The 22,998-nt window shown below is 45.4% G+C and overlaps 1 protein-coding gene across 7 annotated transcripts in view; it reads right to left on the bottom strand.

Annotated features, from left to right (window-relative positions):
• Positions 1–22,998, bottom strand: part of MYO6 (myosin VI) — a 924,144-nt gene that overhangs the window by 552,240 nt on the left and 348,906 nt on the right. For all 7 annotated transcript variants that reach the window (XM_086926522.1, XM_086926523.1, XM_086926525.1 and 4 more), the window contains exon 5: positions 1,732–1,861. In XM_086926522.1, coding sequence (XP_086782648.1) covers positions 1,732–1,861 — 130 coding nt within the window. The remainder of the gene's footprint in view (positions 1–1,731; positions 1,862–22,998) is intronic.

Here is a 22,998-nt window from a genome sequence, read left to right as displayed (position 1 = left end):
ATAAATCATATTTATGCTTTGACATGGAATGTTTCGATACCGAGCTTTCCCTTGTATGTAGCCTCGGTGCCGAAGTCGAGGTCGCCCTTTTCTCGGATCCGACATGGTGGGGGTCCGAGTGTTTCGGTTTCAGTTTCAGTTTCGTTGCCGGGCCCGAGGGCGGGGCGTCGGAAACTTTTTTCTGCGGTTTGACCGGGCCCGAGGGCGGGGTCGTTACCGCACGGGGTCGGTTTTTCGGTAAGGGGACGTCGTCACTCACGGTTTGTTGCTCGATGAGTTCTTCAACCTCCGACTGGTCCCCTTCCGACCCCGACTGGTCCTCTTCTTCCTCGATTTGCTCGTCTCCGAACAGCTCCGGGATCGCCTCCGCCTGCATTCTGGAAACCTCGTGTCTTCGAGCTCGACGATTTCTAATCGTTAGCTTGGAGGAGAATGCTGCACAGGCTTCGCAGTCCCTGGATTCGTGTTCAGGCGATAGACAGAGGTTGCACACCTCGTGTAGGTCCTTGTGTGGGAACTTAGCACCACACGTTGGACATTTTTTGAATGGAGTCCTTTCCATGGACTCCGGGCTTGACTGCGTCGAGAAAGGCCTCCTGTTCTTCGATGTAGATCCAAGTTTTTCTCTTCGATTTTGAATTTGCAACGCGTCGGAATGGAAATGAAACGCGTTCGATAACAATACCCTCGAATTGGAAAGGGAATACGCGCCGATAAATCACTTTCTTCTGAAGTTGATCTGGAGCGTCTCGATCCTCATCCGAACCCGATGGCGGAAAAAAACAATCTAAGGATGGAGCCGATGCCCATGCGCACTACCAACTAAGGGAGGAGTCACCAAGATACAAAAGACTCTCCAAGAGAAAAACAAAGTGCAATCATCCGAGCCCAACACCAGATGGCGATCTATTCATAATGTACCATCTGCAGCCCATATGCCTCGAACATAATATTTTCATGATACTGTATGGCTTCATTACATCCGTATCCCCAACCCATCCTTTCTCTAGGCTAACTAAACTACGCTTAGCACCAAAACAGGGTCTCATATTTTCTTCTGAACAACGGAACCACTGTTAAGCAACAAAATAGCTGTTGCTGTTTCCATCTCCACGTCGCAGATAAGCTGAGAGAAGGTTGGATGGGCCTCTCATATAGCCCATAGCAAGAAAAGGTGATTTCACCTTTTGTATGGCCCTCAGTCTCACATCCCTGGTAGGAAGGTCCTCTGTCCCTAATTACACTCTCTTCTAGTCTATTTATATATATGGTCTGCAGAAAGTTGAACATTTTCAAAATAAATAATTAGTAGTAAAGCTCTTTTAACCTTTCACTTCCGTTTTGCGGTTTGAACAACAAGTGAGAAACCAAGATATCAATTTCTATAAAGTGTTAATCATTACTTAAAAACAATTACAGTTAAGAAAATCCAAGCCATACAGAAAAAAACATTAATATATTCCTGCAGGCTCAATTAACACTTTTCAATGAAAAACAACAATACATGTGCATTTATATTTAGCACATACACCAAAATAAACGCACCTACATAAATCAAAAGGAGGTTATAAAGGATAGCAAATATATGCTTTTATAACTGCAGGATAATCAAATTGAAGAAACACAAGTAGTATTTTATAGAATGATCCTGTGTACTTCAAGAACAAAAGGCTGGGCCCGTTGTTCAAATTGCACTCAATTGAAAAGTAGATAAAATTCAATATCACCTACCTATTGCATAGACATGGGGAGCCAAGGTTCCGAGTGATTTACCCTGGTACTTTTTAATAATATCTGAAGTGTAAAGTTTAGGTACGTCAAAATATGGATTGACTGCAATCAGGATGTTGGCCACGTAAGTCTGTAACAGAAAAAAATAGTTTATTGTTTGCAGTCAAAGAATGCAGGAACAAGATTGTACTTTTCATACATTTCCACTTTGTTTGAAAACCAAATTTCCCCTAATTAATCCTCCACTAAAAATATTTTTAGGAGAAAACCCTTTTTCGTGTCCTGAAGAAGTATCACATTCTTTACTTATATTTTTCTGGAAAAGAACTTTGCTACCAGTCCATTAACATAATTAGCCTACAGTGCAGGATTGACAAAAAAAGCAAATCAGTAAATCTAGTAAATATTGTAGTTGTGTATGCTCCAAATAACTGTTGATTTGGTATACTATGTGCTTGCTTTCATGCACCTTATGCCTCAACACAATGTGCCAGTTACATGACTCAGCCCGAGTTCAATTTTAAGAAGTGTGGGAATAGTGGTTAGACCTAGGGTAAAGTGGATTAAGGATTATTACGGTTGCCCGAAGCAAAACTTGTATAACTCAGACTTTTGTGGTGCACTTATAAGAGGTAGACCACCTAACTAATGGCAAGAAGCTTTGTTCTGGTTCCAGTACAAAAACAATATAGTTAAAATGGCTATTATTCACATGTTAGTAAGGAGCACTAACAATCAATGTTTCAAAAGACTTGACAATAGAATACATATGGCTCTCAATACTTCACCCAACAGTTCTGACCTCGTTATGCATTTTGATACAAGTTTTGAAAGACCAAACCTAATGTATATTTAAATTAGCTTTATAACGCAGATGAGTTGTTTAAACATAAAACGGTGTACTTTTTGGCCTGAACATAACTCAAAATGCCATAGTTGAATGATGCATGATAAATGATAAGTAAGGAAATTACACAATACATTTAGATGATTAGATTAGATGATGATTAGCAAAAAAAGCCTCAAAAATGTATCTTGGTGTTTCCTTCTTAAAAGCAATAAAAACGACCGGATGATGAGCAGAAAATAAGAGATAGAGTTGGGAAAAAAGCTATTCATCCTAAGAATGGGAACACCTTACAAGAGCACTAATAGTAGGCCTGTACATAGAGAACAGCCTCCCAAATTTCTCATCATAATTGAGTTAAAAATGGGGTGCGCTGAAATGGGATAGTTGTAAAATTATCCTCCTTCTCTGGCCTATTTGGTATTCTGAGTAGATTCCTAGCTTTGTCTTGCCTCAACAGTGACTGGCAGTGTTGTGTCTTATAATCTGTGCAGTGGCTCAAAGCTACTTGAGGTGCAACTAAGAGACCTATGCTAATAAACCATAAAGTACTATAATGTGCTTGTGAACCACTTAGTTAATTTTATTTGGAAGTGTGCGGAACCTATAAGAATAGCTATTAAACACTGCTGACCAGTGCTAAAGTTATTGTGCTCTCTCCCAGGACAAGGCAACATTAGCTTCCACCAAATTGGCACATTTCATTTACTTGTAAGTCCCAATTAAAGTGGTACTACATGTACCCAGGGCCTGTAAATTAAATGCTACTAGAGGCCTTGCTAAAGAACAGATTACGGAATGCTGAACAGATCAAACATTCGCTCCCAATCACAGATTTGGCACGCCACTCCGTTCCAGTTTGGAAACCGCTATATGCAAATCAGTCTTGCCCTGCTCTCCATGGGAACAGTCCAGTCCAAATTGTCAGGCCAGGGCCTCCGTGGACCAGAAACAAGCATCCTGGGACTGGTTTCGGTGTATCACCCCTCATTGCGAGCAGGTAAGAATGTAGAGTTTGGTGTCTAAGGAATTATAATTTAAACAATCTTTAATTGTTAAGTCTGGTTTTAAGTCATAATTCTGAAAATTACACATTTTGAATTCGGCATTTTTTGTCCCATCCACATGCTGTCTTTATCCTGGGTCACATGACTAGGTGTAGCTGACAGGTGTCTTTGTGTATTACTCCCAGACAGCTAGAAGAAGCTGGAATATGTGTTGGAAGGATGGGCCATCTCGGATTTGCTGGGGGGAGCAGCTGTCAGCTGTAATACTTGCGCATTACAAAGACTGCCTCAGCACACTCACAAAGGGTTTCACACTTGTTGTTTTTGTCCCCAGACAAGCTGGGGGCAAGGAGGCAGGAAATTCTAAACACCTCTGGGGTGGAAACCTCTAGAATCTCATCCTACTTCAAAGCTGCCATCAAGTATAGAAATTGGACCCTCAGACACAACTCTTCAATACACCGCTGGGCCCATGTAAGACTCAGAAGGACTTCTGTGGTGCTCTGCTGTAAGAAGTACTGCTACTCTGCTGCCAGTATGAGATGGACTGGACCTACATTTTGAAAACAGAACCACCAGTGTGACTCCAAGGGCTAATCGGCTGGTCTCCTGATCAGAGCTTCAGGGACAGAAAAGGCTCCAACCACCTTAAACCTAACACCTGGAATCTGTCTACTGTGAGTTATGCTCACCCACCAAGTGGTGCCTGGACACTTGGAAGTGGGCCTGAAGGTGATCTGCCAGCCCAGTTGTGGTCCCCATTATAACTGACGCAAAGCCCAGCAAAGCACTGCCACAAAAATGCCAGCCTCATCGGAATCAACGCTGAGCGATCCAAAACTCCGCAAAGTCTCATCGCGCACCTCACTGGAACTGACACAGAGCGGCATGAAGCCCTGCAAAGCCTCACCACACAGCTTAATCAGAACCAATGATGCAAAGCTTTGCAAAGAAATGCTGCACTGACAGTGCACCAAGGACATAAGGCACTTAGTTCAGTGGGCCTAACGAATATGCTACTTACCAGTATGCATCTGTTCTTGGCATGTAGGGCTGCTGACATTCATATCTGTGCATAGATCGCCGCCTAGTGTTGGGTCCGGATGATTGCACATTGTTGTCCTGGAAGAGTCTTCGAAGTATCACGAGATAGGTGTCTCCTCCCCTGGACTACAGTGCGCATGGGCATCCTCTCCATCCTCAGATTGTTTTTCGCCGTTGTGGCAGAGATGGAGTGTAATACAGTGAGTGAAGTCCATGCTATATAGGAATTCTGAATGCTACAGCTGCTACAGGCGCCGGGGAGGAGGGTGGGCGATATGAATGTCAGCAGCCCTACATGCCAAGAACAGATGCATACTGGTAAGTAGCATATTCGGTTCGAGGCATGTGGGCTGCTGAATTTATATCTGTGCATAGATTACATAGCAGTCCCTCCTGTTAGCGGCGGCTGCCCGTGCCAGCTGCAGCAGTCTGAAAAAGAGTTCTGAGAACAGCCTGTCCTACAGCAGCCTGCTGTTTAGAATGCACATCTACGCAGTAATGTTTCGTAAATGTATGTGTGGTGGACCAAGTGGCTGCCTTGCATATCTCTTCTAAAGGAATATTCCCCAGGAAAGCCATGGACGCTCCTAACTTACGTGTGGAGTGTGCTCGTGGTGGAATGGTTAGTGCGCGTTTAGCCTTAGCATAGCAAATTTGTATACACTTAACGATCCACCGGGCTATCTCTTCTTTGGAAATGGGGTTGCCTTTGTGTTGTGGAGAAAAAGCAACAAAAAGCTATTTTGTTTTTCTGAAATCCTTTGTTCTGTCTATATAGTACATTAGAGCCCTTTTGACATCTAACGTGTTTAGGGATCTCTCCGCGACATTTTCCGGATTAGGAAAGAAAACTGGCAGTTCTATGTTCTGGTTCATGTGGAACTGCGAAATTACCTTAGGCATAAAGGTAGGGTTGGTGCGTAATACAACCCTATTTGCGTGGACCTGTATGAATGGCTCTTGAATGGTTAGTGCCTGTGTAGTTCACTGACTCTCCTAAGTGAGGTAATGGCTACTAGGAAAGTAACTTTCCAGGTCAGAAAGTGAATCTCACAAGAGTGTAGAGGTTCAAAAGGTGGTCCCATCAATGTGGTGAGGACCACATTCAGGTTCCAGACCGGTGACGGTGGGTGTCTGGGAGGGATCACCCTTTTAAGTCCTTCCAGAAAAGCTTTAATGGCAGGCACCCTGAATAATGAGAGGTGCTGCCTGTTCTGAAGATAGGCTGCTATGGCGGAAAAATGTATACGAATTGAACTGTACGCTAGATTACATCTGTATAAATGCAACATGTAACAGATAATGTTTTGAATAGACGCATCCAGTGGGTTAATGTCATTGTTGGTACAATATATGACAAACCTTTTCCATTTAGCCGCATAGCATGCTCTGGTTGTGGGCCGTCTTGCCTCCTTGATGATATTCATACATTCTGGCGGTAAGTTGAGGTAGCCAAATTCTAGGACTTCAGGAGCCAGATCGCCAGGTTGAGCTGTTGCGGATCTGGATGCTGAATGTCGCCATGGCTCTGCGTCAAAAGCCTGGGTGTGAGGCGTAGCCTTTGATGCAGTACCACAGACAGTTCTAGAAACGTGGTGTACGATGGTTGGCGTGCCCATATTGGAGCAACCAGGATGAGGGTCATCGAGTGTTGCCGTAGTTTGCGCGCCACCAGCGGTATCAAAGGTGCTGGGGGAAAAGCGTACGCAAATTTGCCTGACCAGTTCATCCATATTGCATTGCCCTGCGACTGTGGGTGTGGGAACCTGCTTGCGAAGCTTTGGCATTTTGCGTTTTCCCTTGTGGCGAACAGGTCTATCTGTGGATGACCCCACTGCTGGAAGTACGGTTGGAGTACTGATGGCTGTATCTCCCACTAGTGCATCTGGTGACTGTGTCTGCTGAGCAGTGTGGTAAATATTTGATTTACCGTCCTAATTTCTATGCAGGTAAGTACTTAATCAATAATAACTCAATCGGAAAGAAAGAGGCAGAGTCCGTGGTGTTAGAGTTCTTAGGAGTTTTATTCCTTTAAAAAGGAATGGTCAGACCGGATATCATGTTCCTACCACCACTGGGGTGTAGGAAGGGATAGAGCAATATTTTATTGACAATACATAGCTTATATACTTAAGTCACATTATAGAAACCAATACAGTAGGCGTAACAGCTGAGAGAAACAAGATAAAACACACACGTGGTAGTGATACGTAATTAGACATGGCATGTCAGATCAACTCGTACCTCTATCATATCTGATATCTGATGTTTGGGAACCATATTATCTAGAGGGAAAGGTCTCTGGGGCAGAAGCTATTCTATACTGACTGTGAGTGCGTGTATAAGCGCCTAAGTGTCTACATGAGAGGCGAGGGGCATGGGCCTTCCATGGTAACAGAGGCTATGAATTACTTGCACGGAGACCGTGAGGCCGGGCCCTTTGCTCTGCAGCTGGGGGGATGTTTACTTAAACTAGTAGGCAGGAATGCATTTTCGAGGAGCGGAACAGATAATTCGAAGGTTGAATACAGTCTTGGCAGGCAGCAGGCTGAGCTAAGCGCCGTTAGCCGCACAAGGAGTAAGGCAGAGGTCACGGGTACAGAGACAGCCTGGGCTGAGGCTTTCAGAGTCAGAAGGCAGGAAAAAGGCTCGATGGCAGAACTCAGGGCCTACTTCGCCAGAGCTGAAAAACGTGTAAAGTACACCATAAAAAGACGTTGGCATAGCATACTTAGAAACGGAATATTCAACCCATTCAGGGTGGATCTGAAAGAGGACATGTTAACGTTGGACGCAAATGTATTTGCGTCTTCATAGCTGGCACAGGAGGGAAGTTACATGCACTTTAGGCTGGTACATGGAGACGGTGGGGTACACGTTAGGGAACATTACTTGACCATAAAATTTATATTTCCTCATTCCCTCCTTGTTCCCTACGGACCCTTCATGATATATCGATTCTCATGAACCGATCAGTCTGTTCTTGTAACATTATTTGCTCTTCTTTCTTCTTTTCGCGTTTTAAGTGAAAACTGGAATGTTGAATGCACGATGTGGCACACAGTCCACAAATCGCTGGCCCACACTGTAGGCACAGGCAGCAACTGAATACTATGACAAGGGCAATGCCTAGGAAGGATAGGATCTTCCATCCCCAAGCGGTCAACGTTGTCCAGAACCAACCGGACCAAGTCCAGGTGCCTGGATTCTGATGTATCAGATTTGCAATTTTATGAAGACGTGTAATAGCTTGGTATACTGTTGGCGCGTTTTCTGGAATGAAAACACAGCAACTTGACCCGATGACCTTACAAGCTCCGCCTCAATCTGCCAAGATGACGTCAATAACAAGACGATTCTGAAGAACAACAACCCGCATGGCGGACTGCTCCTCTGTTAAGTTACCTAGGGCAGAGGCCGTTTCATTCACTACTGCTTCGAGTGTTCTAGTTAATCTGCGTATTAGTTTACTATTTTGGACAGGGCCAGTGAAGAAAAAGAATCCTTTATTGAAATCTGTGTATTGCTCCCATGCCGTTTCAGTATAGTCGACAATCGGGAGATCTCTTCTGAGTCTATTCTTTACTAGATTTGTATTTCTGTGATAATCGGGAGGGGCTAGGAAAACAGGTGGCAGAAGGAATGCAATGTAACAGGTACCATCCCAATCTGGAGGTAAGCGTATGTATGCAGTATGGCCACAAACAAAGTAGGAATGACGGGTAGCTCTAAAGGAAGACTTGCCTTGATCACTGAATTCGACCACAGTAGTACATTTACTATGACCTAAGTGTACTGAACCCTTCTTACTGACACATAATTCACCAGTGACTGGTAATACTGACATAGCAGGGAGAACTGGTGCAGCTTCGGATTCGACAGTAAGAATCATAAGGTTAATTGTATAATTACCTAATCCATATACTTCATTTTCTAGATCAGTTCCTATTCTAATGGGAAGTCCTTTCTTGTCAGGGTAACAGGCATTAAGCAGAACTAAGTTCAAGTTTCCCCAAACCCAGCTCCCTTTAAAAACAGCAATATCAGGATCTAAGGAATTAATTATTCTAAACCATGCACCACAGGAGCCATTGTGAGTGAACGGGTACGGAAAGAGAGGCAGAACTCCCTTGTATTTCTGATAGGGAGGGAGTCGGCCACATATCCAGCAATTTGTAGCGTTGTTAGTCTGATGGGAGTGATGTAACATACTAATGAATGTGTTGTTGCGCAGCGCGAGTCTGTAAGATAGTTCGTGGGGAGGTAATTCACTAAAAGAATGTTCGGCAGTGACATTGTAAGCAGATTGTTCACGCTTGAAGATAGGGTAATATATGGGAAGCAATATACTCGCTACAATAATCAGAAGACTTAGAAAAAACATAATCAATAATGTCACTGTACAGTGACTGCGTAGTGATTTACAATATGCATGTTTCTTGAGTTGTCTCTCTCTCTATCTCGATCTAGGGGATACATGTCAGAAACTATTTAACCGATTCACCTAGGGGAGGACTTAAATAATTAAACTGTCTGACTTGCTAGATCGGAGTTTCATTCGGTACTCCTCTTGGGGAGTTTTCTCTTGTTTGGTAACTTTAAAGTCTTTAGTATCGAGGCAGTCCTTGGAGGGGGTGGACGAGTCTGTTTCTGGCATCAGTTCATTGCATTTTTTTATATGACTCGTATGGATCCACCCCTTTCGGCCTTCCACCTTGATAGCGGTCCGTGTTGTAAGAAGGACGGTCTTCGGCTCTTTCCAGCGGGGTTCCAGCGGACTTTTCCTGTCGAAGTTCCTAATTAGGACTGTATCACCGGGACGGACATCATGCGGCTTTACATCAGTGTTGTCAGGAAAGGCTGCGGCAACCTGTGAACGACATGATTGGAGTGCAGACATCAAGGAGGCAAGGTAATCTGTCAGCATATTACAATCAACATCGGTAATTTTCTTAGGTATGGGCGTCCCCCACATATTCGGTGGTCTGCCGAAGACCACTTCATACGGGGATAGTCCTGATCTCGAATGGGCGACCATTCTCATGTAGAACAGTGCAACGGGCAGGGCGACTATCCAGTCGACCCCTTTCTCTTTACAGATTTTAGCAAGGCGGGTCTTTAGTGTCTGATTATGCCTTTCTACAAGGCCAGCAGCTTCGGGATGTCGGACACAATGGAATCTCCACTGATATCCTAGCAGCAGGGAAACCTGTTTCATGAGTTCGGATGAGAACGGCTGTCCGTTATCTGAGTACACGACACAAGGCAAGCCGTATCGTGGGAAGAATTCTCGAACCAGCTGCCTGGCAGTGGTCGGGGCAGTGTAATCTGGGACTGGATATGCTTCGGTCCAACGGGAAAGTGCACAAACAATTACGAGGACGCATTTGAATCCTCGACAACGGTCCATCTGGATATAATCCATCTGGAGTACTTCAAAAGGGTGATCGGGAGGATGAAATCCACCTTGCTCTACGGGGACGCTTTTACCTGGATTGAACTGACAATAGATCATGCAAGTACGCACTTTCTGTTTTGCTGCTGCTCGTAAGTGTTTGTTGTACCAGAGATTCTGTAAACTGTCTAACATAGCTTTTTCTCCTAGATGTGCTGGACTATGTGCTGTATTTATTATGACTTGAACCATAGAGTCGGGGAGAAACCATGTAGATTTTCCCTTCGTCATCCAACCTTGATCTGTCTGGATCCCTCCTAGTTCAGTCCATTTCTTTATTTCATCTGTAGTAGCATGTGTCTGAATATCGATTACATCTAGTGTGGGATCCCTAACTGTCATACAATGTGTCGGTACTATTGTCTTTGTCACGTCAGTTGTCTGGGTGTGAGTCAATGCTGTATGTTTTGCTGTTTGATCTGCCAGGTCGTTACCCTGGGAAATGGAATCTGTAACTTTAGTATGTGCTTTACATTTCATGACGGATATGCCTGAAGGCAGATGTATTGCTTCTAACAGTGCTTGAATGAGAGGACCGTGTTGGATCTTGGCACCGTGAGAGGTCAAGAAACCTCGTTCTTGCCATAACACTCCGAAGTCGTGTACGACTCCGAACGCATAACGGGAATCAGTGTATATGTTAACATTTCTGTTCTTGGCTAGTATACAGGCTCGGGTCAGAGCGATGAGCTCTGCCGCTTGAGCAGACAGTGTATCAATACGATATGTTTCTTTCACTTCAGTTTCAGTGGTCACTGCATACGCGACCACTAATTCTCCTGTACTTGTTCTCATACATGAACCATCCACGTAAAGTGTCAGGTCTGGATTTGTCAATGGAACATCTGTTAAGTCTCGTCGGGGCTTTGTTACTGCATTAATGATCTCTATACAATCATGCGGGGCTGGATCTGTCATAATCGAAGGTAACAATGTTGCGGGGTTTAGAATGCTGCAGCGTCTGATTTCTATGTGTGGCTGGAATAGTGTCAGTTCATAACCTGTCAGTCGTGCTATAGTCAAGTGTTGAGTCTGAGTTCGGTTTAGAAGAACCTCTACAGAATGTGGAACTTGTACTGTTAAATGATGTCCTAAAACAATTGTGTCGCTTTGTCTGATTGTTAGGTTTGTCGCTGCTACTGACTTTAAGCACGCAGGGAGCGCCTGGGCTACTGAATCCAATGTACTTGAAAAATAAGCGCAAGGCTTATGTGAACCTGCTTGATCTTGAGTGAGGACAGACAACGCTGTACCATCACGTTCTGTAACAAAAAGTGTAAAGGGTTTGCTGTAACATGGTGTCGCTAAAACTGGTGCTTGACATAAAGCTTTCTTTAATTCCTCAAAGGCCTGTGTATGTTCCTGAGTCCAAGGAAGAGCAGTCGAAGTCGCTGCCTCCTGTGTTGTCAACTGAATGAGTGGTTTAGCTAGAAATGCATACTGGGGAATCCATTGTCTGCAGTACGAGGTGAGGCCTATAAAGGCCCGCACTTCCTTTTGTGTCTGGGGTTGTGGCATATTTACAATTAACTGGATACGGTCAGGAGTGAGCTGTCTCCCCACTTTGGACAGCAAGTGACCCAAGTACACAACTTGCTGAACACAGAATTGTAGCTTCGAAGGAGACACCTTGTGTCCCTTGTCGGCCAAAAAATGTAAAACTGTCAGTGATACTTGTTCACATTCGGGCTCACTTCGTGCGGTGATCAACAGATCATCGACGTATTGCAGTAAAGCGGTGTTAACTGGCATTTGAATACAATCAAGTTGTCTTTTCAGTGCTTGACTATAGATGCTGAGGCTTTCTGTGAATCCTTGAGGTGCGCGTGAAAATTTGAAACTTCGTCCATTTAAACTGAATCCGAAGAGATATTGGCTCTCTGGATCAATAGGCACACTAAAGAAGGCGTTCTTGAGATCAATTACAGTAAAGAACGTTGCTTCTGAATCAATGGCAGTCAATAGAGATGAGATGTCGGGAACCACAGGGTACTGTGGTACAATGCATTTATTCAGTTCTCGTAAATCAATCACCAGCCGATATACTGGCGGTGCATTGGGATCAGTACGTTTAAGAATCGGAATGATAGGGGAATTACAGATATTGGAGTCGGTCTCTACGACCACTCCTTGGGCAATGAGCTCTTCAATGATTTCCAGTAAAGCCACTACAGCATCGGGTGGTAACTTGTATTGTCTGATTCGTGGCAAAACAACACCTGGCTTCAGTGTAACACGGTATGGTGTAATGTGCATGCAGCCTACATCGGTTGGGCCTTGTGCCCACAAGTGATCCGGTACATTTTTCAATCTGACATCAAACTCTCGTAATACATAATGACCCTTGAAATCTCGCAAAAAGAGTCTAACTCCTTCCGGAGAACAACATATCACTGCTCCTAGAGCCTTCAGTGTCTTTATTCCTAACAAGTTTTCTGGACATGATTTCGTGAGTAACAGGTCTGTAACACGTGATAATGGACCCACAGCCAGGGGGACGGGTTTCGATACCTCATTTACGATAGGTTGTCCTGAAAAACCAAGGGAAACATTCTGTGAGCCTGAGAGGGGTACCCCTGGGACTTCATTATGGCTGATTGTTGTGCGGCTTGCCCCTGTGTCAATTAAAAACTTTCTATCTTTTCCCAATACTCGACTGTGTACGTAAGGACCCTCTTGATCTACAGGAATCTCAATAAGAGGCAAGCCAACCTCCCTCTCTAGGCTGTTTCATGTGTATCGTGGGTAATCGGGGTAATCAGATTGGGCATACTGGTACATCTGTTGTGAAACTTGCTGAGTCGCGGCAATGGGCTGTGGCTGTGACTGTGCCTGTGATACCGCTGTGTTTTGTCTCGTATGTGGTGGAGCATGCATAGGCTGTGTATTCTGCATGGGCTGTATATTCTGTGAAGTCTGTTGCTGGACCTGGTCTTGTCTAGGCGGATGCGGTCTTTCCTTAGTTTTACCTGTTGCTATATTGTGTTTCAGGACTGGGCATTCATGTACGTAGTGACCTGGCTGCTTGCAATAGTTGCATGTCCCTTTAACGGGAGCTGCGGCATTTCCTGTCTGGGCCGTACCCTTTCTCTGGCCGTCGGCTGGAACCGACTGGGCCACTAACATTTTCATTTTCGTGTCTTTCATACGTCTCTGTTCGTGATCCTGTTCTTCTCTAATTCTGTTCTGGTGGTATTGTAACATTTGTAACATTTGTGATGGCGTATTTGCTTGCCATGTACTTTCAACTTTATATACACGGTTTTTAACTGCTGTCAGGGACTTCTCGACTAATTTTGATACAAAAAGATGCGGGTACGACTCGCTACTTGGTTTGAGGCCACTATTAATAATGAAACATTTCTCGAATCTTGAATAGAAGTCACTGGTATCTTCATCGTGTTTCTGTTTACAGGCCGAAATTGCGTCCCAGTCTTCCTTTCTAGTTGTCAGTAATCTTGGCAGAACCTGTACTATTAAACCTGGTAATGCTTTAGTTTTCTCCCCAAGGCCTAGCCCTGGGGTACGAAGTTTCTCCTCGTCTTCTATTTCTGTCCATATAATCTTTTTGTCTCCCACCTCCCATTCTCTTTCCTTCAGTTTCTCGTAGATGCCGGTGGGCATCAGTACCTTTAACATTTTCATGATATCTGCATATGTGTAATCTCCCATCAGTAACATGTCTTTAAGTTCTCTGTGAAAACCTGCAGGGTCTTTATCGTGACAGGGTACTAGCTTCTTCATTTCCAATAGTTCTAACTTGGTCAGAGGTGTGTGTACATACACACGTTTCAAGGCATTATCGGTACCCATAACTGGATGTACTTCTCGTAAAGGGTTCTGTCTTTCTAAACGTTCCATATGATACATTTTTCTTTCTGGGGGCGGAGCGGGAACATATTGTGGGCCTAAGAAAGTGTTGAATCTATGCCGTTGTTCTGGAATTATTTGTATTAACTTGGTACTTAGACCTCTCCATCTATCCATGAGTAGTGCTTCTAATGTATCGTGTAAGGGACCTGGATCAGAATGTTGCTTTCTGTATAAACTGAGGAGGTGCTGAATCATATATGTACCTGCTAATTTCTGCTCGTCTGGTGATAGGTTCAGAAATGTCTGCGCTACTGTGTCATCATTGTATATGTTAGGATTGTCAGCCCATAGTACTGCTGACCGGGCTAGTTCTTGTTCATCCATAGAATTGAGTACATGGTACCCCATTCGTTTTCGAAGCATTTTATCAGTGTCTTGGAACTGATGTTCAGGAGAATTCGGTTTTGATATGCCAGAGAGAAAAACTCTCTTGCTTTCTGGACGAATGCCTTTCCTAAGGTAAGTTCCCTTACCTACATATGCTATCGTATCTGTAGTCTTTTCTGATTCTTCAGGTGCTTCCTCCTCCTCGGAGGAACCATTTTCTTTTTCTTTTTCGTGTATTTCTATTACTGCTTTTCTGATTTTCTTGTACATGCTTGAGATACAATTCACTTTATCATGTTTTCCTTCGGCTATGTTTTGACCCCACCTGTTTAGTGCTTCCATTTCATCCTGTTCTGTCTCAGGCCTGTCTCGTTCTCTTTTTAAGCAATTTATGAAAAAACGTAATATATATGCTTGAGTGTCTACTTTCTGATGTGCCAGGGCCTCCTTAATACTTTCAGGATTTTCCCCAGTCTGGACAAAATGATATATTCTATCTAGGTGATCAGTCATCCCTGAGAATAACACTAGGTAATCTGTTGCTTGTCGCAAGCGTATTGACGCTATCAACATTCTATCATCTTTGCCGGGTACTGGATCGTATCTGCAAACTGGAAGTTGTTCTTTGAGTATGTCGAGACGGGGTGACTGGAGTGTAGGGTGCTTCTGCATGTCTCTAAGGTGTAATCTGTGTGTTGCTGGCGGGGTCTGGAGACCCCCTGTCGCACCTCCTGAGCCAGAGGCTTGAGCATTATTTCTCTGTGGAGTCTGTATGTGTACCTGAACTTGTCTCTTAATAGGATCAGGCAAGAACGGATTTGGAATCTTAACCTTAGGTGAGGGAAGTGGTGGAGGTGGAGGAATGACAGGCTGTCGGACGGGGGAACTTTGTTGCGGTAATGGCGGGATATGGTCTGTAGGCGGGTTGCCACCTCCGTCCCCGTCACCGTCAGTAGGCGGGACGTGTGGGTTGGTGTAAGCGGGTGCTACATCGTCTAGATAGGAATTCAGAAATATGTCTTTAGTAGTCCTGTGATTTACTTTAGTTGGAACCAATGGTGGCGGCAGATTTTTCGGTATTTCTGAAGTGGTTTCAGGCGAACCCTCGGCCACAAGATACATGCCATTTACAAGATTGTTTCGTGCGCGGTCTACTTGTTCTGCTTTTACTCGGATTCCTTCATTAACTAATTCGTTCTCTCGGGCTTTATCTGACTCTTCTCTATGTCTGTCTTCTCTACGGAGTGCTTTTTCAGCACGTTTATGTGATTCTTTACGCCAAAATTCTATGGCGTCTTTCTGAGATTGTCTGGCTTTCTTTTTCCATAGTGCTTCTTCTACCTTCATGATGCACTCGGCATCCCATGTTCCGGTAACAGGCCATCTGTGTCTCTCGTCTAGATGCTTAGTATAATCGGCCCATAAATCTAGATACAATATGGCATCTAAGCCATGCTTATGGTACATGAAATTTCCAAGAGTGTCCCTAGGGGGGATAGGAATTTCTTCCTCTAGTATCCCTTTCCTAGTTCCTATCTGTTTTAACTTATTGAAAAACGGCATCTTGTTTACTTTAATACTGTATACTCAATCCTTGCTATTTAATTCTGAACGCAGCTAGTTACACAAGAACACAATAATGCACATTAAAAACAGTCACTCATACCACGACATTTATCACATGAAAGACATTTGGGACATATATGTCTACCCCCCTATACTGGATGTACTGCTAAACAGCACAGATACACTGCTAAGAACAGTGCAAGAACTGGAATAACGGATATACTGCTAAACAGTCCAGATACACTGTCTAAAACAGTGCAGACCGAATTTGTGTACCCAAACCAGTCTTTACCGGATACATAATAATGCACCCGTCTAGATACGTCCCAGCAATGGTACTCACCGGGAAGCACGGAAACAGAAGGCCTCGGAAAACTCGACTGGACTGGACCGGACTCGACTCGAATCGACACGTGGATACTTCGGAAACTGGTGGGCCTCTTGACACCTCGGACCTTGCTTCTTTCGGCTAGGCTCTGGTCGGGATCCTCCGCACTCCTCACCGCCTCGTCTGGGTGCTGATCGCAGTCTTCGTCACCTCCGTGGGCCAGAGGGAGATACAGGAAATCCTGCCAGTACGCGTAGTTCCGTCTAACTGATGGCAGGGGACAGAGCTTGCAACGCACCAACCGGCGCGTGGGGTGGGGGAGGGGTCCCTATTCGGGCGCCAGAATAATGTGGTAAATATTTGATTTACCGTCCTAATTTCTATGCAGGTAAGTACTTAATCAATAATAACTCAATCGGAAAGAAAGAGGCAGAGTCCGTGGTGTTAGAGTTCTTAGGAGTTTTATTCCTTTAAAAAGGAATGGTCAGACCGGATATCATGTTCCTACCACCACTGGGGTGTAGGAAGGGATAGAGCAATATTTTATTGACAATACATAGCTTATATACTTAAGTCACATTATAGAAACCAATACAGTAGGCGTAACAGCTGAGAGAAACAAGATAAAACACACACGTGGTAGTGATACGTAATTAGAAGGCGTGAACATAGAGGTGTGTGCTAGAAAGGTCACAGGTAGGTGTCACAAGTGGGTGGTAACAAAGCAGAATCTTGTAATGTCAGCAGAAATCTGAGGCCTGGATGCGCGCGCAGCTGCATGACGTGGGATTGACGTGAAACCGGAGGGTGCAGGGGACTTGACATTTACACTGGCGGAAAGAGACAGAAGTCTGGCATGTCAGATCAACTCGTACCTCTATCATATCTGATATCTGATGTTTGGGAACCATATTATCTAGAGGGAAAGGTCTCTGGGGCAGAAGATATTCTATACTGACTGTGAGTGCGTGTATAAGCGCCTAAGTATCTACATGAGAGGCGAGGGGCATGGGCCTTCCATGGTAACAGAGGCTATGAATTACTTGCACGGAGACAGTGAGGCCGGGCCCTTTGCTCTGCAGCTGGGGGGATGTTTACTTAAACTAGTAGGCAGGAATGCATTTTCGAGGAGCGGAACAGATAATTCGAAGGTTGAATACAGTCTTGGCAGGCAGCAGGCTGAGCTAAGCGCCGTTAGCCGCACAAGGAGTAAGGCAGAGGTCACGGGTACAGAGACAGCCTGGGCTGAGGCTTTCAGAGTCAGAAGGCAGGAAAAAGGCTCGATGGCAGAACTCAGGGCCTACTTCGCCAGAGCTGAAAAACGTGTAAAGTACACCATAAAAAGACGTTGGCATAGCATACTTAGAAACGGAATATTCAACCCATTCAGGGTGGATCTGAAAGAGGACATGTTAACGTTGGACGCAAATGTATTTGCGTCTTCATAGCTGGCACAGGAGGGAAGTTACATGCACTTTAGGCTGGTACATGGAGACGGTGGGGTACACGTTAGGGAACATTACTTGACCATAAAATTTATATTTCCTCAGCAGATCCGCCATCTGGTTGTCTTTGCCCGGGAGGTGTTCCGCCATGAGAAAGATGTTCCTCTGAATGGTCCACTTCCACATGCTCTGAGCCAGATGAGACAACTGTGGAGAGTGCGTTCCTCCCTGCTTCTGTATGTAGTACATGGCAGTCATGTTGTCCATCCGGATCAACACGACCTTGTTGCACAAGTGTACCTTGAAAGCTTTCATTGCCATGAAGATTGCCATCAGTTCCAGAAGGTTGATGTGCATCTTCTTTTGCTGTGCTGTCCATAGTCCCTGCACTGTGTAGTGGAGTACATGAGCTCCCCATCCCTGGAGAGACGCGTCCGCCGTCAGTACAATTTGTGGAACAGGCTCTTGGAACGGTCGGCCCTTGCAAAGGTTTCGTGGGTTCCACCAATGCAGAGAGTTGAATGCCCGACCGCTCACCAACACTAGGTTTTTTAACTGTCCTTGAGCCTGATTCCACTGACGTGCTAAGCACTCCTGAAGCAGACGCATATGTAGTCTCGCGTGCGGGACTATGAAAATGCAGGAGGCCATCATGCCTATCAACTGCATGAACACTTTCGCTGGAAGCGAGCGTTGAGGTCTGAATTTCTTTATCAGCAAAATGCATGCTGTTTATTCTCACTGAATTTGGCTGAGCTTTGGCTGCCAGAGTGTCTATTGTCGCACCCAGGTACTATTGTACGTGGGCGGGCTGAAGGTGTGACTTCGGATAATTCAGTGTGAATCCCAGACTGTGAAGAAGATGAATGGTGTGGGACATGTGGCTGGCACACTGCTGCGCCGACTTTGCTTGAATAAGCCAGTCGTCCCGATAAGGGTAGACATGTATGTGCTGTCTCCTGAGGTGTGCTGCTACTGTTGCCAGGCACTTTGTGAACACTCTGGGTGCTGTCGTTACTCCGAAAGGGATGACTTTGAACTGATAATGTTGATGTTGAATAGTGAACCTGAGATACTGTCTGTGTGATGGGTGTATGGGTATATGGAAATACACATCTTTTAGATCCAGTGTTGCGAGGAAGTCTCCCTGACTGAGTAACGGCAGAACCTGCTGCAAGGTGAGCATATGAAAGTGCTCTGACAGAATGTAACTGTTTAGAGGCCTGAGGTCCAGCATTGGTCTGAGAGACCCGTCCTTTTTGGGTATTAGAAAGTAGAGAGAGTACACCCCTGACCCTTGGTCTTCTACAGGCACGAGCTCTATGGCCCCTTTTTGCAGCATGCTGACGACTTCCTGCTGCAATAAGTGTAAGTGCTCTGCGGACATAGGACGGTGTCTTGGTGGGATGTTGGGTGGAGTGGATGTTAATTCCAGACAACACCCGTACTGTACAATGTCTCTCACCCACCTGTCTGTGGTGATGGACTTCCAGACCGGCAGGAACTGTTGTAGTCTCCCCCGACAGGTGTTATATGTTCGGGGGGTAGTGACAGGGCGTCACTGTTTGGTATTGGCAGAGGATCTGGAACTGTTGTTTCCTCTGCCTTTGATGTTGTTTCCCCGATATCCACCCCGGTTGTTCTTATTGTAGGTGGATTGTGTACCTCCCTTATTGTATTGTGTCTGTTGCGTTGACTGGCCTCTTGAGGGGCCTCTAGTATTGGAGCGACGAAAGGAGCCACCCCGAAACTGCTGTGACTGCAGAGCCCCCATAGACTTTGCAGTCTCTGTGTCCTTTTTAAGTTTCTCAAGGGTGGTGTCAACCTCAGGTCCGAATAAGAAGTCTGGGTTAGCTGGCTGATTGAGGATAGAAGTTTGAATTTCTGGTTTGAATTTTGAAATCCTCAACCAGGCGTGTCGTCTTAGCATAACACTAGTGTTGATGGCCCTGGCTGCAGTGTCAGCTGCGTCTAGAGCGCACTTGATAGAAGCATTGGTTATTGGTTTCCCCTCCTGGATGAGTAGCTCTGTTCCCTCCTTGTACTGATCAGGTAGGTGTTGCAATAGTGTCTCAAGGGTATCATAATGTGCCCTGTCATATCTGGCCAAGAGTGCCTGAGTGTTTGCAATGCGCCAGATGTTAGCCGCCTGCGCAGCTACTCTTTTTCCTGAAGTTTACATAACCTTTGACTCTTTATCAGGAGGAGGAGCATCACCTGTAGTCTGGGAGTTTGCTCTCTTACGTGCATTAGAAACAACCAATGAATCAAATGGCAACTGTCCCCTTATATAAGGAGGGTCCACAGGGGCCGGCCTATATTTCTTCTCAATCCTTGGGTTTAACACCCTGGCCCTAGTGGTATCTTTAAAAATGTCAGCAGCATGCTTGAGGACCCCTTTGAGCATGGGTAGGGTTTTGACTGCCCTTTCTGAAGTTGAAAAAGTGTCGACCAGAAAGTCTTCATCCACAGGGTCAGCATGTAGCTCGACTTCATGATTACTGGCTGCCCTCTCAATAAGGGCGTTAAAAGCAGTTGTGTCCTCAGTAGGAGACATTTTCACACTGTACACATGAGTATCCGGGCCAGTCTGCGGATCCCTTGAGTCAGCAGGGTCTGTCCATTGTTGGTCTTGATCATCAGGATCAGTGTCCACATGATAGAGGTCATCCTCATTGTCATTATCCCCTGCCTCCACATCTGAGTATGTTGGGGAAAAATTTTGAGGGTCCTGTCCATAGTGATGGAGGGGTTCCACAAGAGCTGGAGAAGTCGTAGAAAGTCTCTTTTTCTTCAAGGGAATCCTATATGATTCCATGCGAGTCTCTGGCATTAACTTTCTTTTGTATATGGACAGTCTCCCAGTTTCCGAGTCGATGAATTGTCTCGGCTCTTGGTCTTCAGGCTCTTCCGCAGCCTCCATTTCCGTCGACACATGTTTAGTGGCGCTGATAGATTGTTTTGGCTCGAACATCTGCGGACGCACCGAGGGTGGTAACCCAAACTTGATAGGTGTAAACGTGGTCTGAACTTGTCCGACCAGCTTCGGCGTCGGGGCCTTCTTCGGTCCGACCGATGTAGCCTTATCCTTGATGCATTGGAGCGACTCCGACACTTCTTTGGCTATGAACGGACTGGGTCGCGTCGACTCGACAGGGTCCTTGGAGCCAGTCTTTGACTTGTCCGTAGGCTTCAACCGAGGATCGATCCCGTCTTTCGGTTCGAGCCTTTTGTGCGAATCGACACCCTTCGGCGTCGGCTTCGGTGGGTCGACGGCCTTGACCTTGATGTTCGGCGCCCCAACTATTGGCTCGACGACCTTCTTGAGTTTTACGGCATCGACGGCCATTTTCTTTTTCTTCGGCTCCGAGGGATTTGAGGCCTTGGAGCCGACGAGAGGCACTAGCACTTTCGGTTTCGGTTTCGGCAAAGATGCTGTCGGTTTCGATTTCTTTGTATCGACCGATGGCGGTTTCGAAACCGCAGGCTCTTTAGCAATGTTCGAAGCCGGGCCTTTATGCGGGGCTGTAGAACGAGATTGTGGATTTTGGGTAAGGCCTAGTGGCGATCCCTCGACCTGAGCCTTATTGAGTGCGTTATCTACGGCCCCCGTGTAGCCGGGTTGGCCTAGCTCTTCGCCCGAGCTATCTTCTACGGCCCCAAGGGCCTCCCCGTCGTCTCCTACCTCATCGACGACGTTCTCGTCTTCGTCTTGTACCTCCTCCTCTTCGGCGTCATACTCTGAGTCATGGCCCGAAGCCGGATCGGAGCAGTGTTCCTGATCCTCCAGATCAACGACCTCCTCATCTTCGGTCCCGAAGATGTTCACGGGAACAGGCGCTGACTTCTTCGACTCCAATCGAGCTGCGCGCTGAATCTTGAGGGTTTTCTTCGACCTGAACCGGGCACAGGCCATACAGTTGGCTTCGTTATGGTCTGGGGACAGGCACTTGTTGCACACTGGGTGGACATCGATGTGCGGGTATTTTGCATTGCAATGGGGACACCTTTTGAATGGACTTCTTTCCATTTCAGATCTAAGATCGGGTAGAGTGTGGAAAGAAAAAACCTGTTAAGTCCTCTAGAAGCAAAGGCACCGATACCGAACGAAACGATACAGACGCTATCGAAAGCCTTTTGGCTTTGTAGAAAGTTTTCCTAACTTGAGCTAAGATAGTAACATCAGAACCCAATGGCGGAAAAAAACAATCTGAGATTGGAGAGGATGCCCATGCGCACTGTAGTCCAGGGGAGGAGCCACCTATCTCGTGATACTTCGAAGACTCTTCCAGGACAACAATGTGCAATCATCCGGACCCAACACTAGGAGGCGATCTATGCACAGATATGAATTCAGCAGCCCACATGCCTCGAACCTAAATCTCTGTATCGAGCCTGCACTCCATTGCGATTGGCCTGAACCTGTGACTTTGTCCCAGTCCTGCACGATCAGATAACCACAGTTGGCGCTTGGTGCTTTTAAGCACTCTTTTTACTTAAATCTACAAATTGCATATCTACAGTTCTACTGATTGGACTTTTGTCGTTTTGTTGTCAAATAATACATTAAAATGTATTCAATTGTTTTTATTGGGATTTTTCTGGTCGTGCGTTTTCACTATATTACTGTTTGTAAGCTGCATACAAATTTTACACATTGCCTGTAAGTTAAATCTGATTGCTTTTGTGCAAGCTACCAGAGGGTTGAACACAGATTAATTTGGGGGTTGCTTGTATTTCATTCTGACAAGCATTAGGGTTTCAGCTTGAGTAGGGTTTCGCCCCGCCCCCATCCCCAACCAGTAACCCAATTTCCTACAGTATAGAAAATTAACTTTACATTACAATGTTGCAGCTCATGACTCAATTTGTACAGATTTTCAGGTTTTAACAAGCGACTACCACAATGTACATTTGGAAATGTAGGAGAGCTTGCCTTTGAAACATCCCTATAACCCCCCAAAAAAGTGACTATGTTTCAAGAATGCTGGAAACAGCCTCACAGTGGGATCCTTATTAATGGCCCAATCTAGATCTTGTGGACGGGTTACTCCACCATAACGGCGGTGGCTATCCCGTTCGCCATAATAAAAATCCCACAGGATATAAAAGGATTTATATTTAGATGGACGGGATATCCATCACTGTTGTGATGGAGTATCCCGTCCAACAAGATCTAAATCAGGCCCTCAGTCACTCAAACCTGCATCAAATGTGGCACAACATATCAGAAGGAATAAAGTTCCTTTACAGTTTCTCTGACTCCCTGTTATCAACTTGAGGTGGAGTGGAATCTGCTTCTATAGCTACTAGTTCAGAATACTGTGCACTCTTACTGCTCACTGTGCCTCATTTTCTATGCCTACTAGCAAAAG

This window comes from Lissotriton vulgaris, chromosome 6 (genome assembly GCF_964263255.1).
Source record: "Lissotriton vulgaris chromosome 6, aLisVul1.2, whole genome shotgun sequence".
Lineage (NCBI taxonomy): Eukaryota > Metazoa > Chordata > Amphibia > Caudata > Salamandridae > Lissotriton > Lissotriton vulgaris.
Note: the sequence above shows the minus strand (reverse complement) of the source record. Positions and strands in the feature narration are given on the sequence as shown.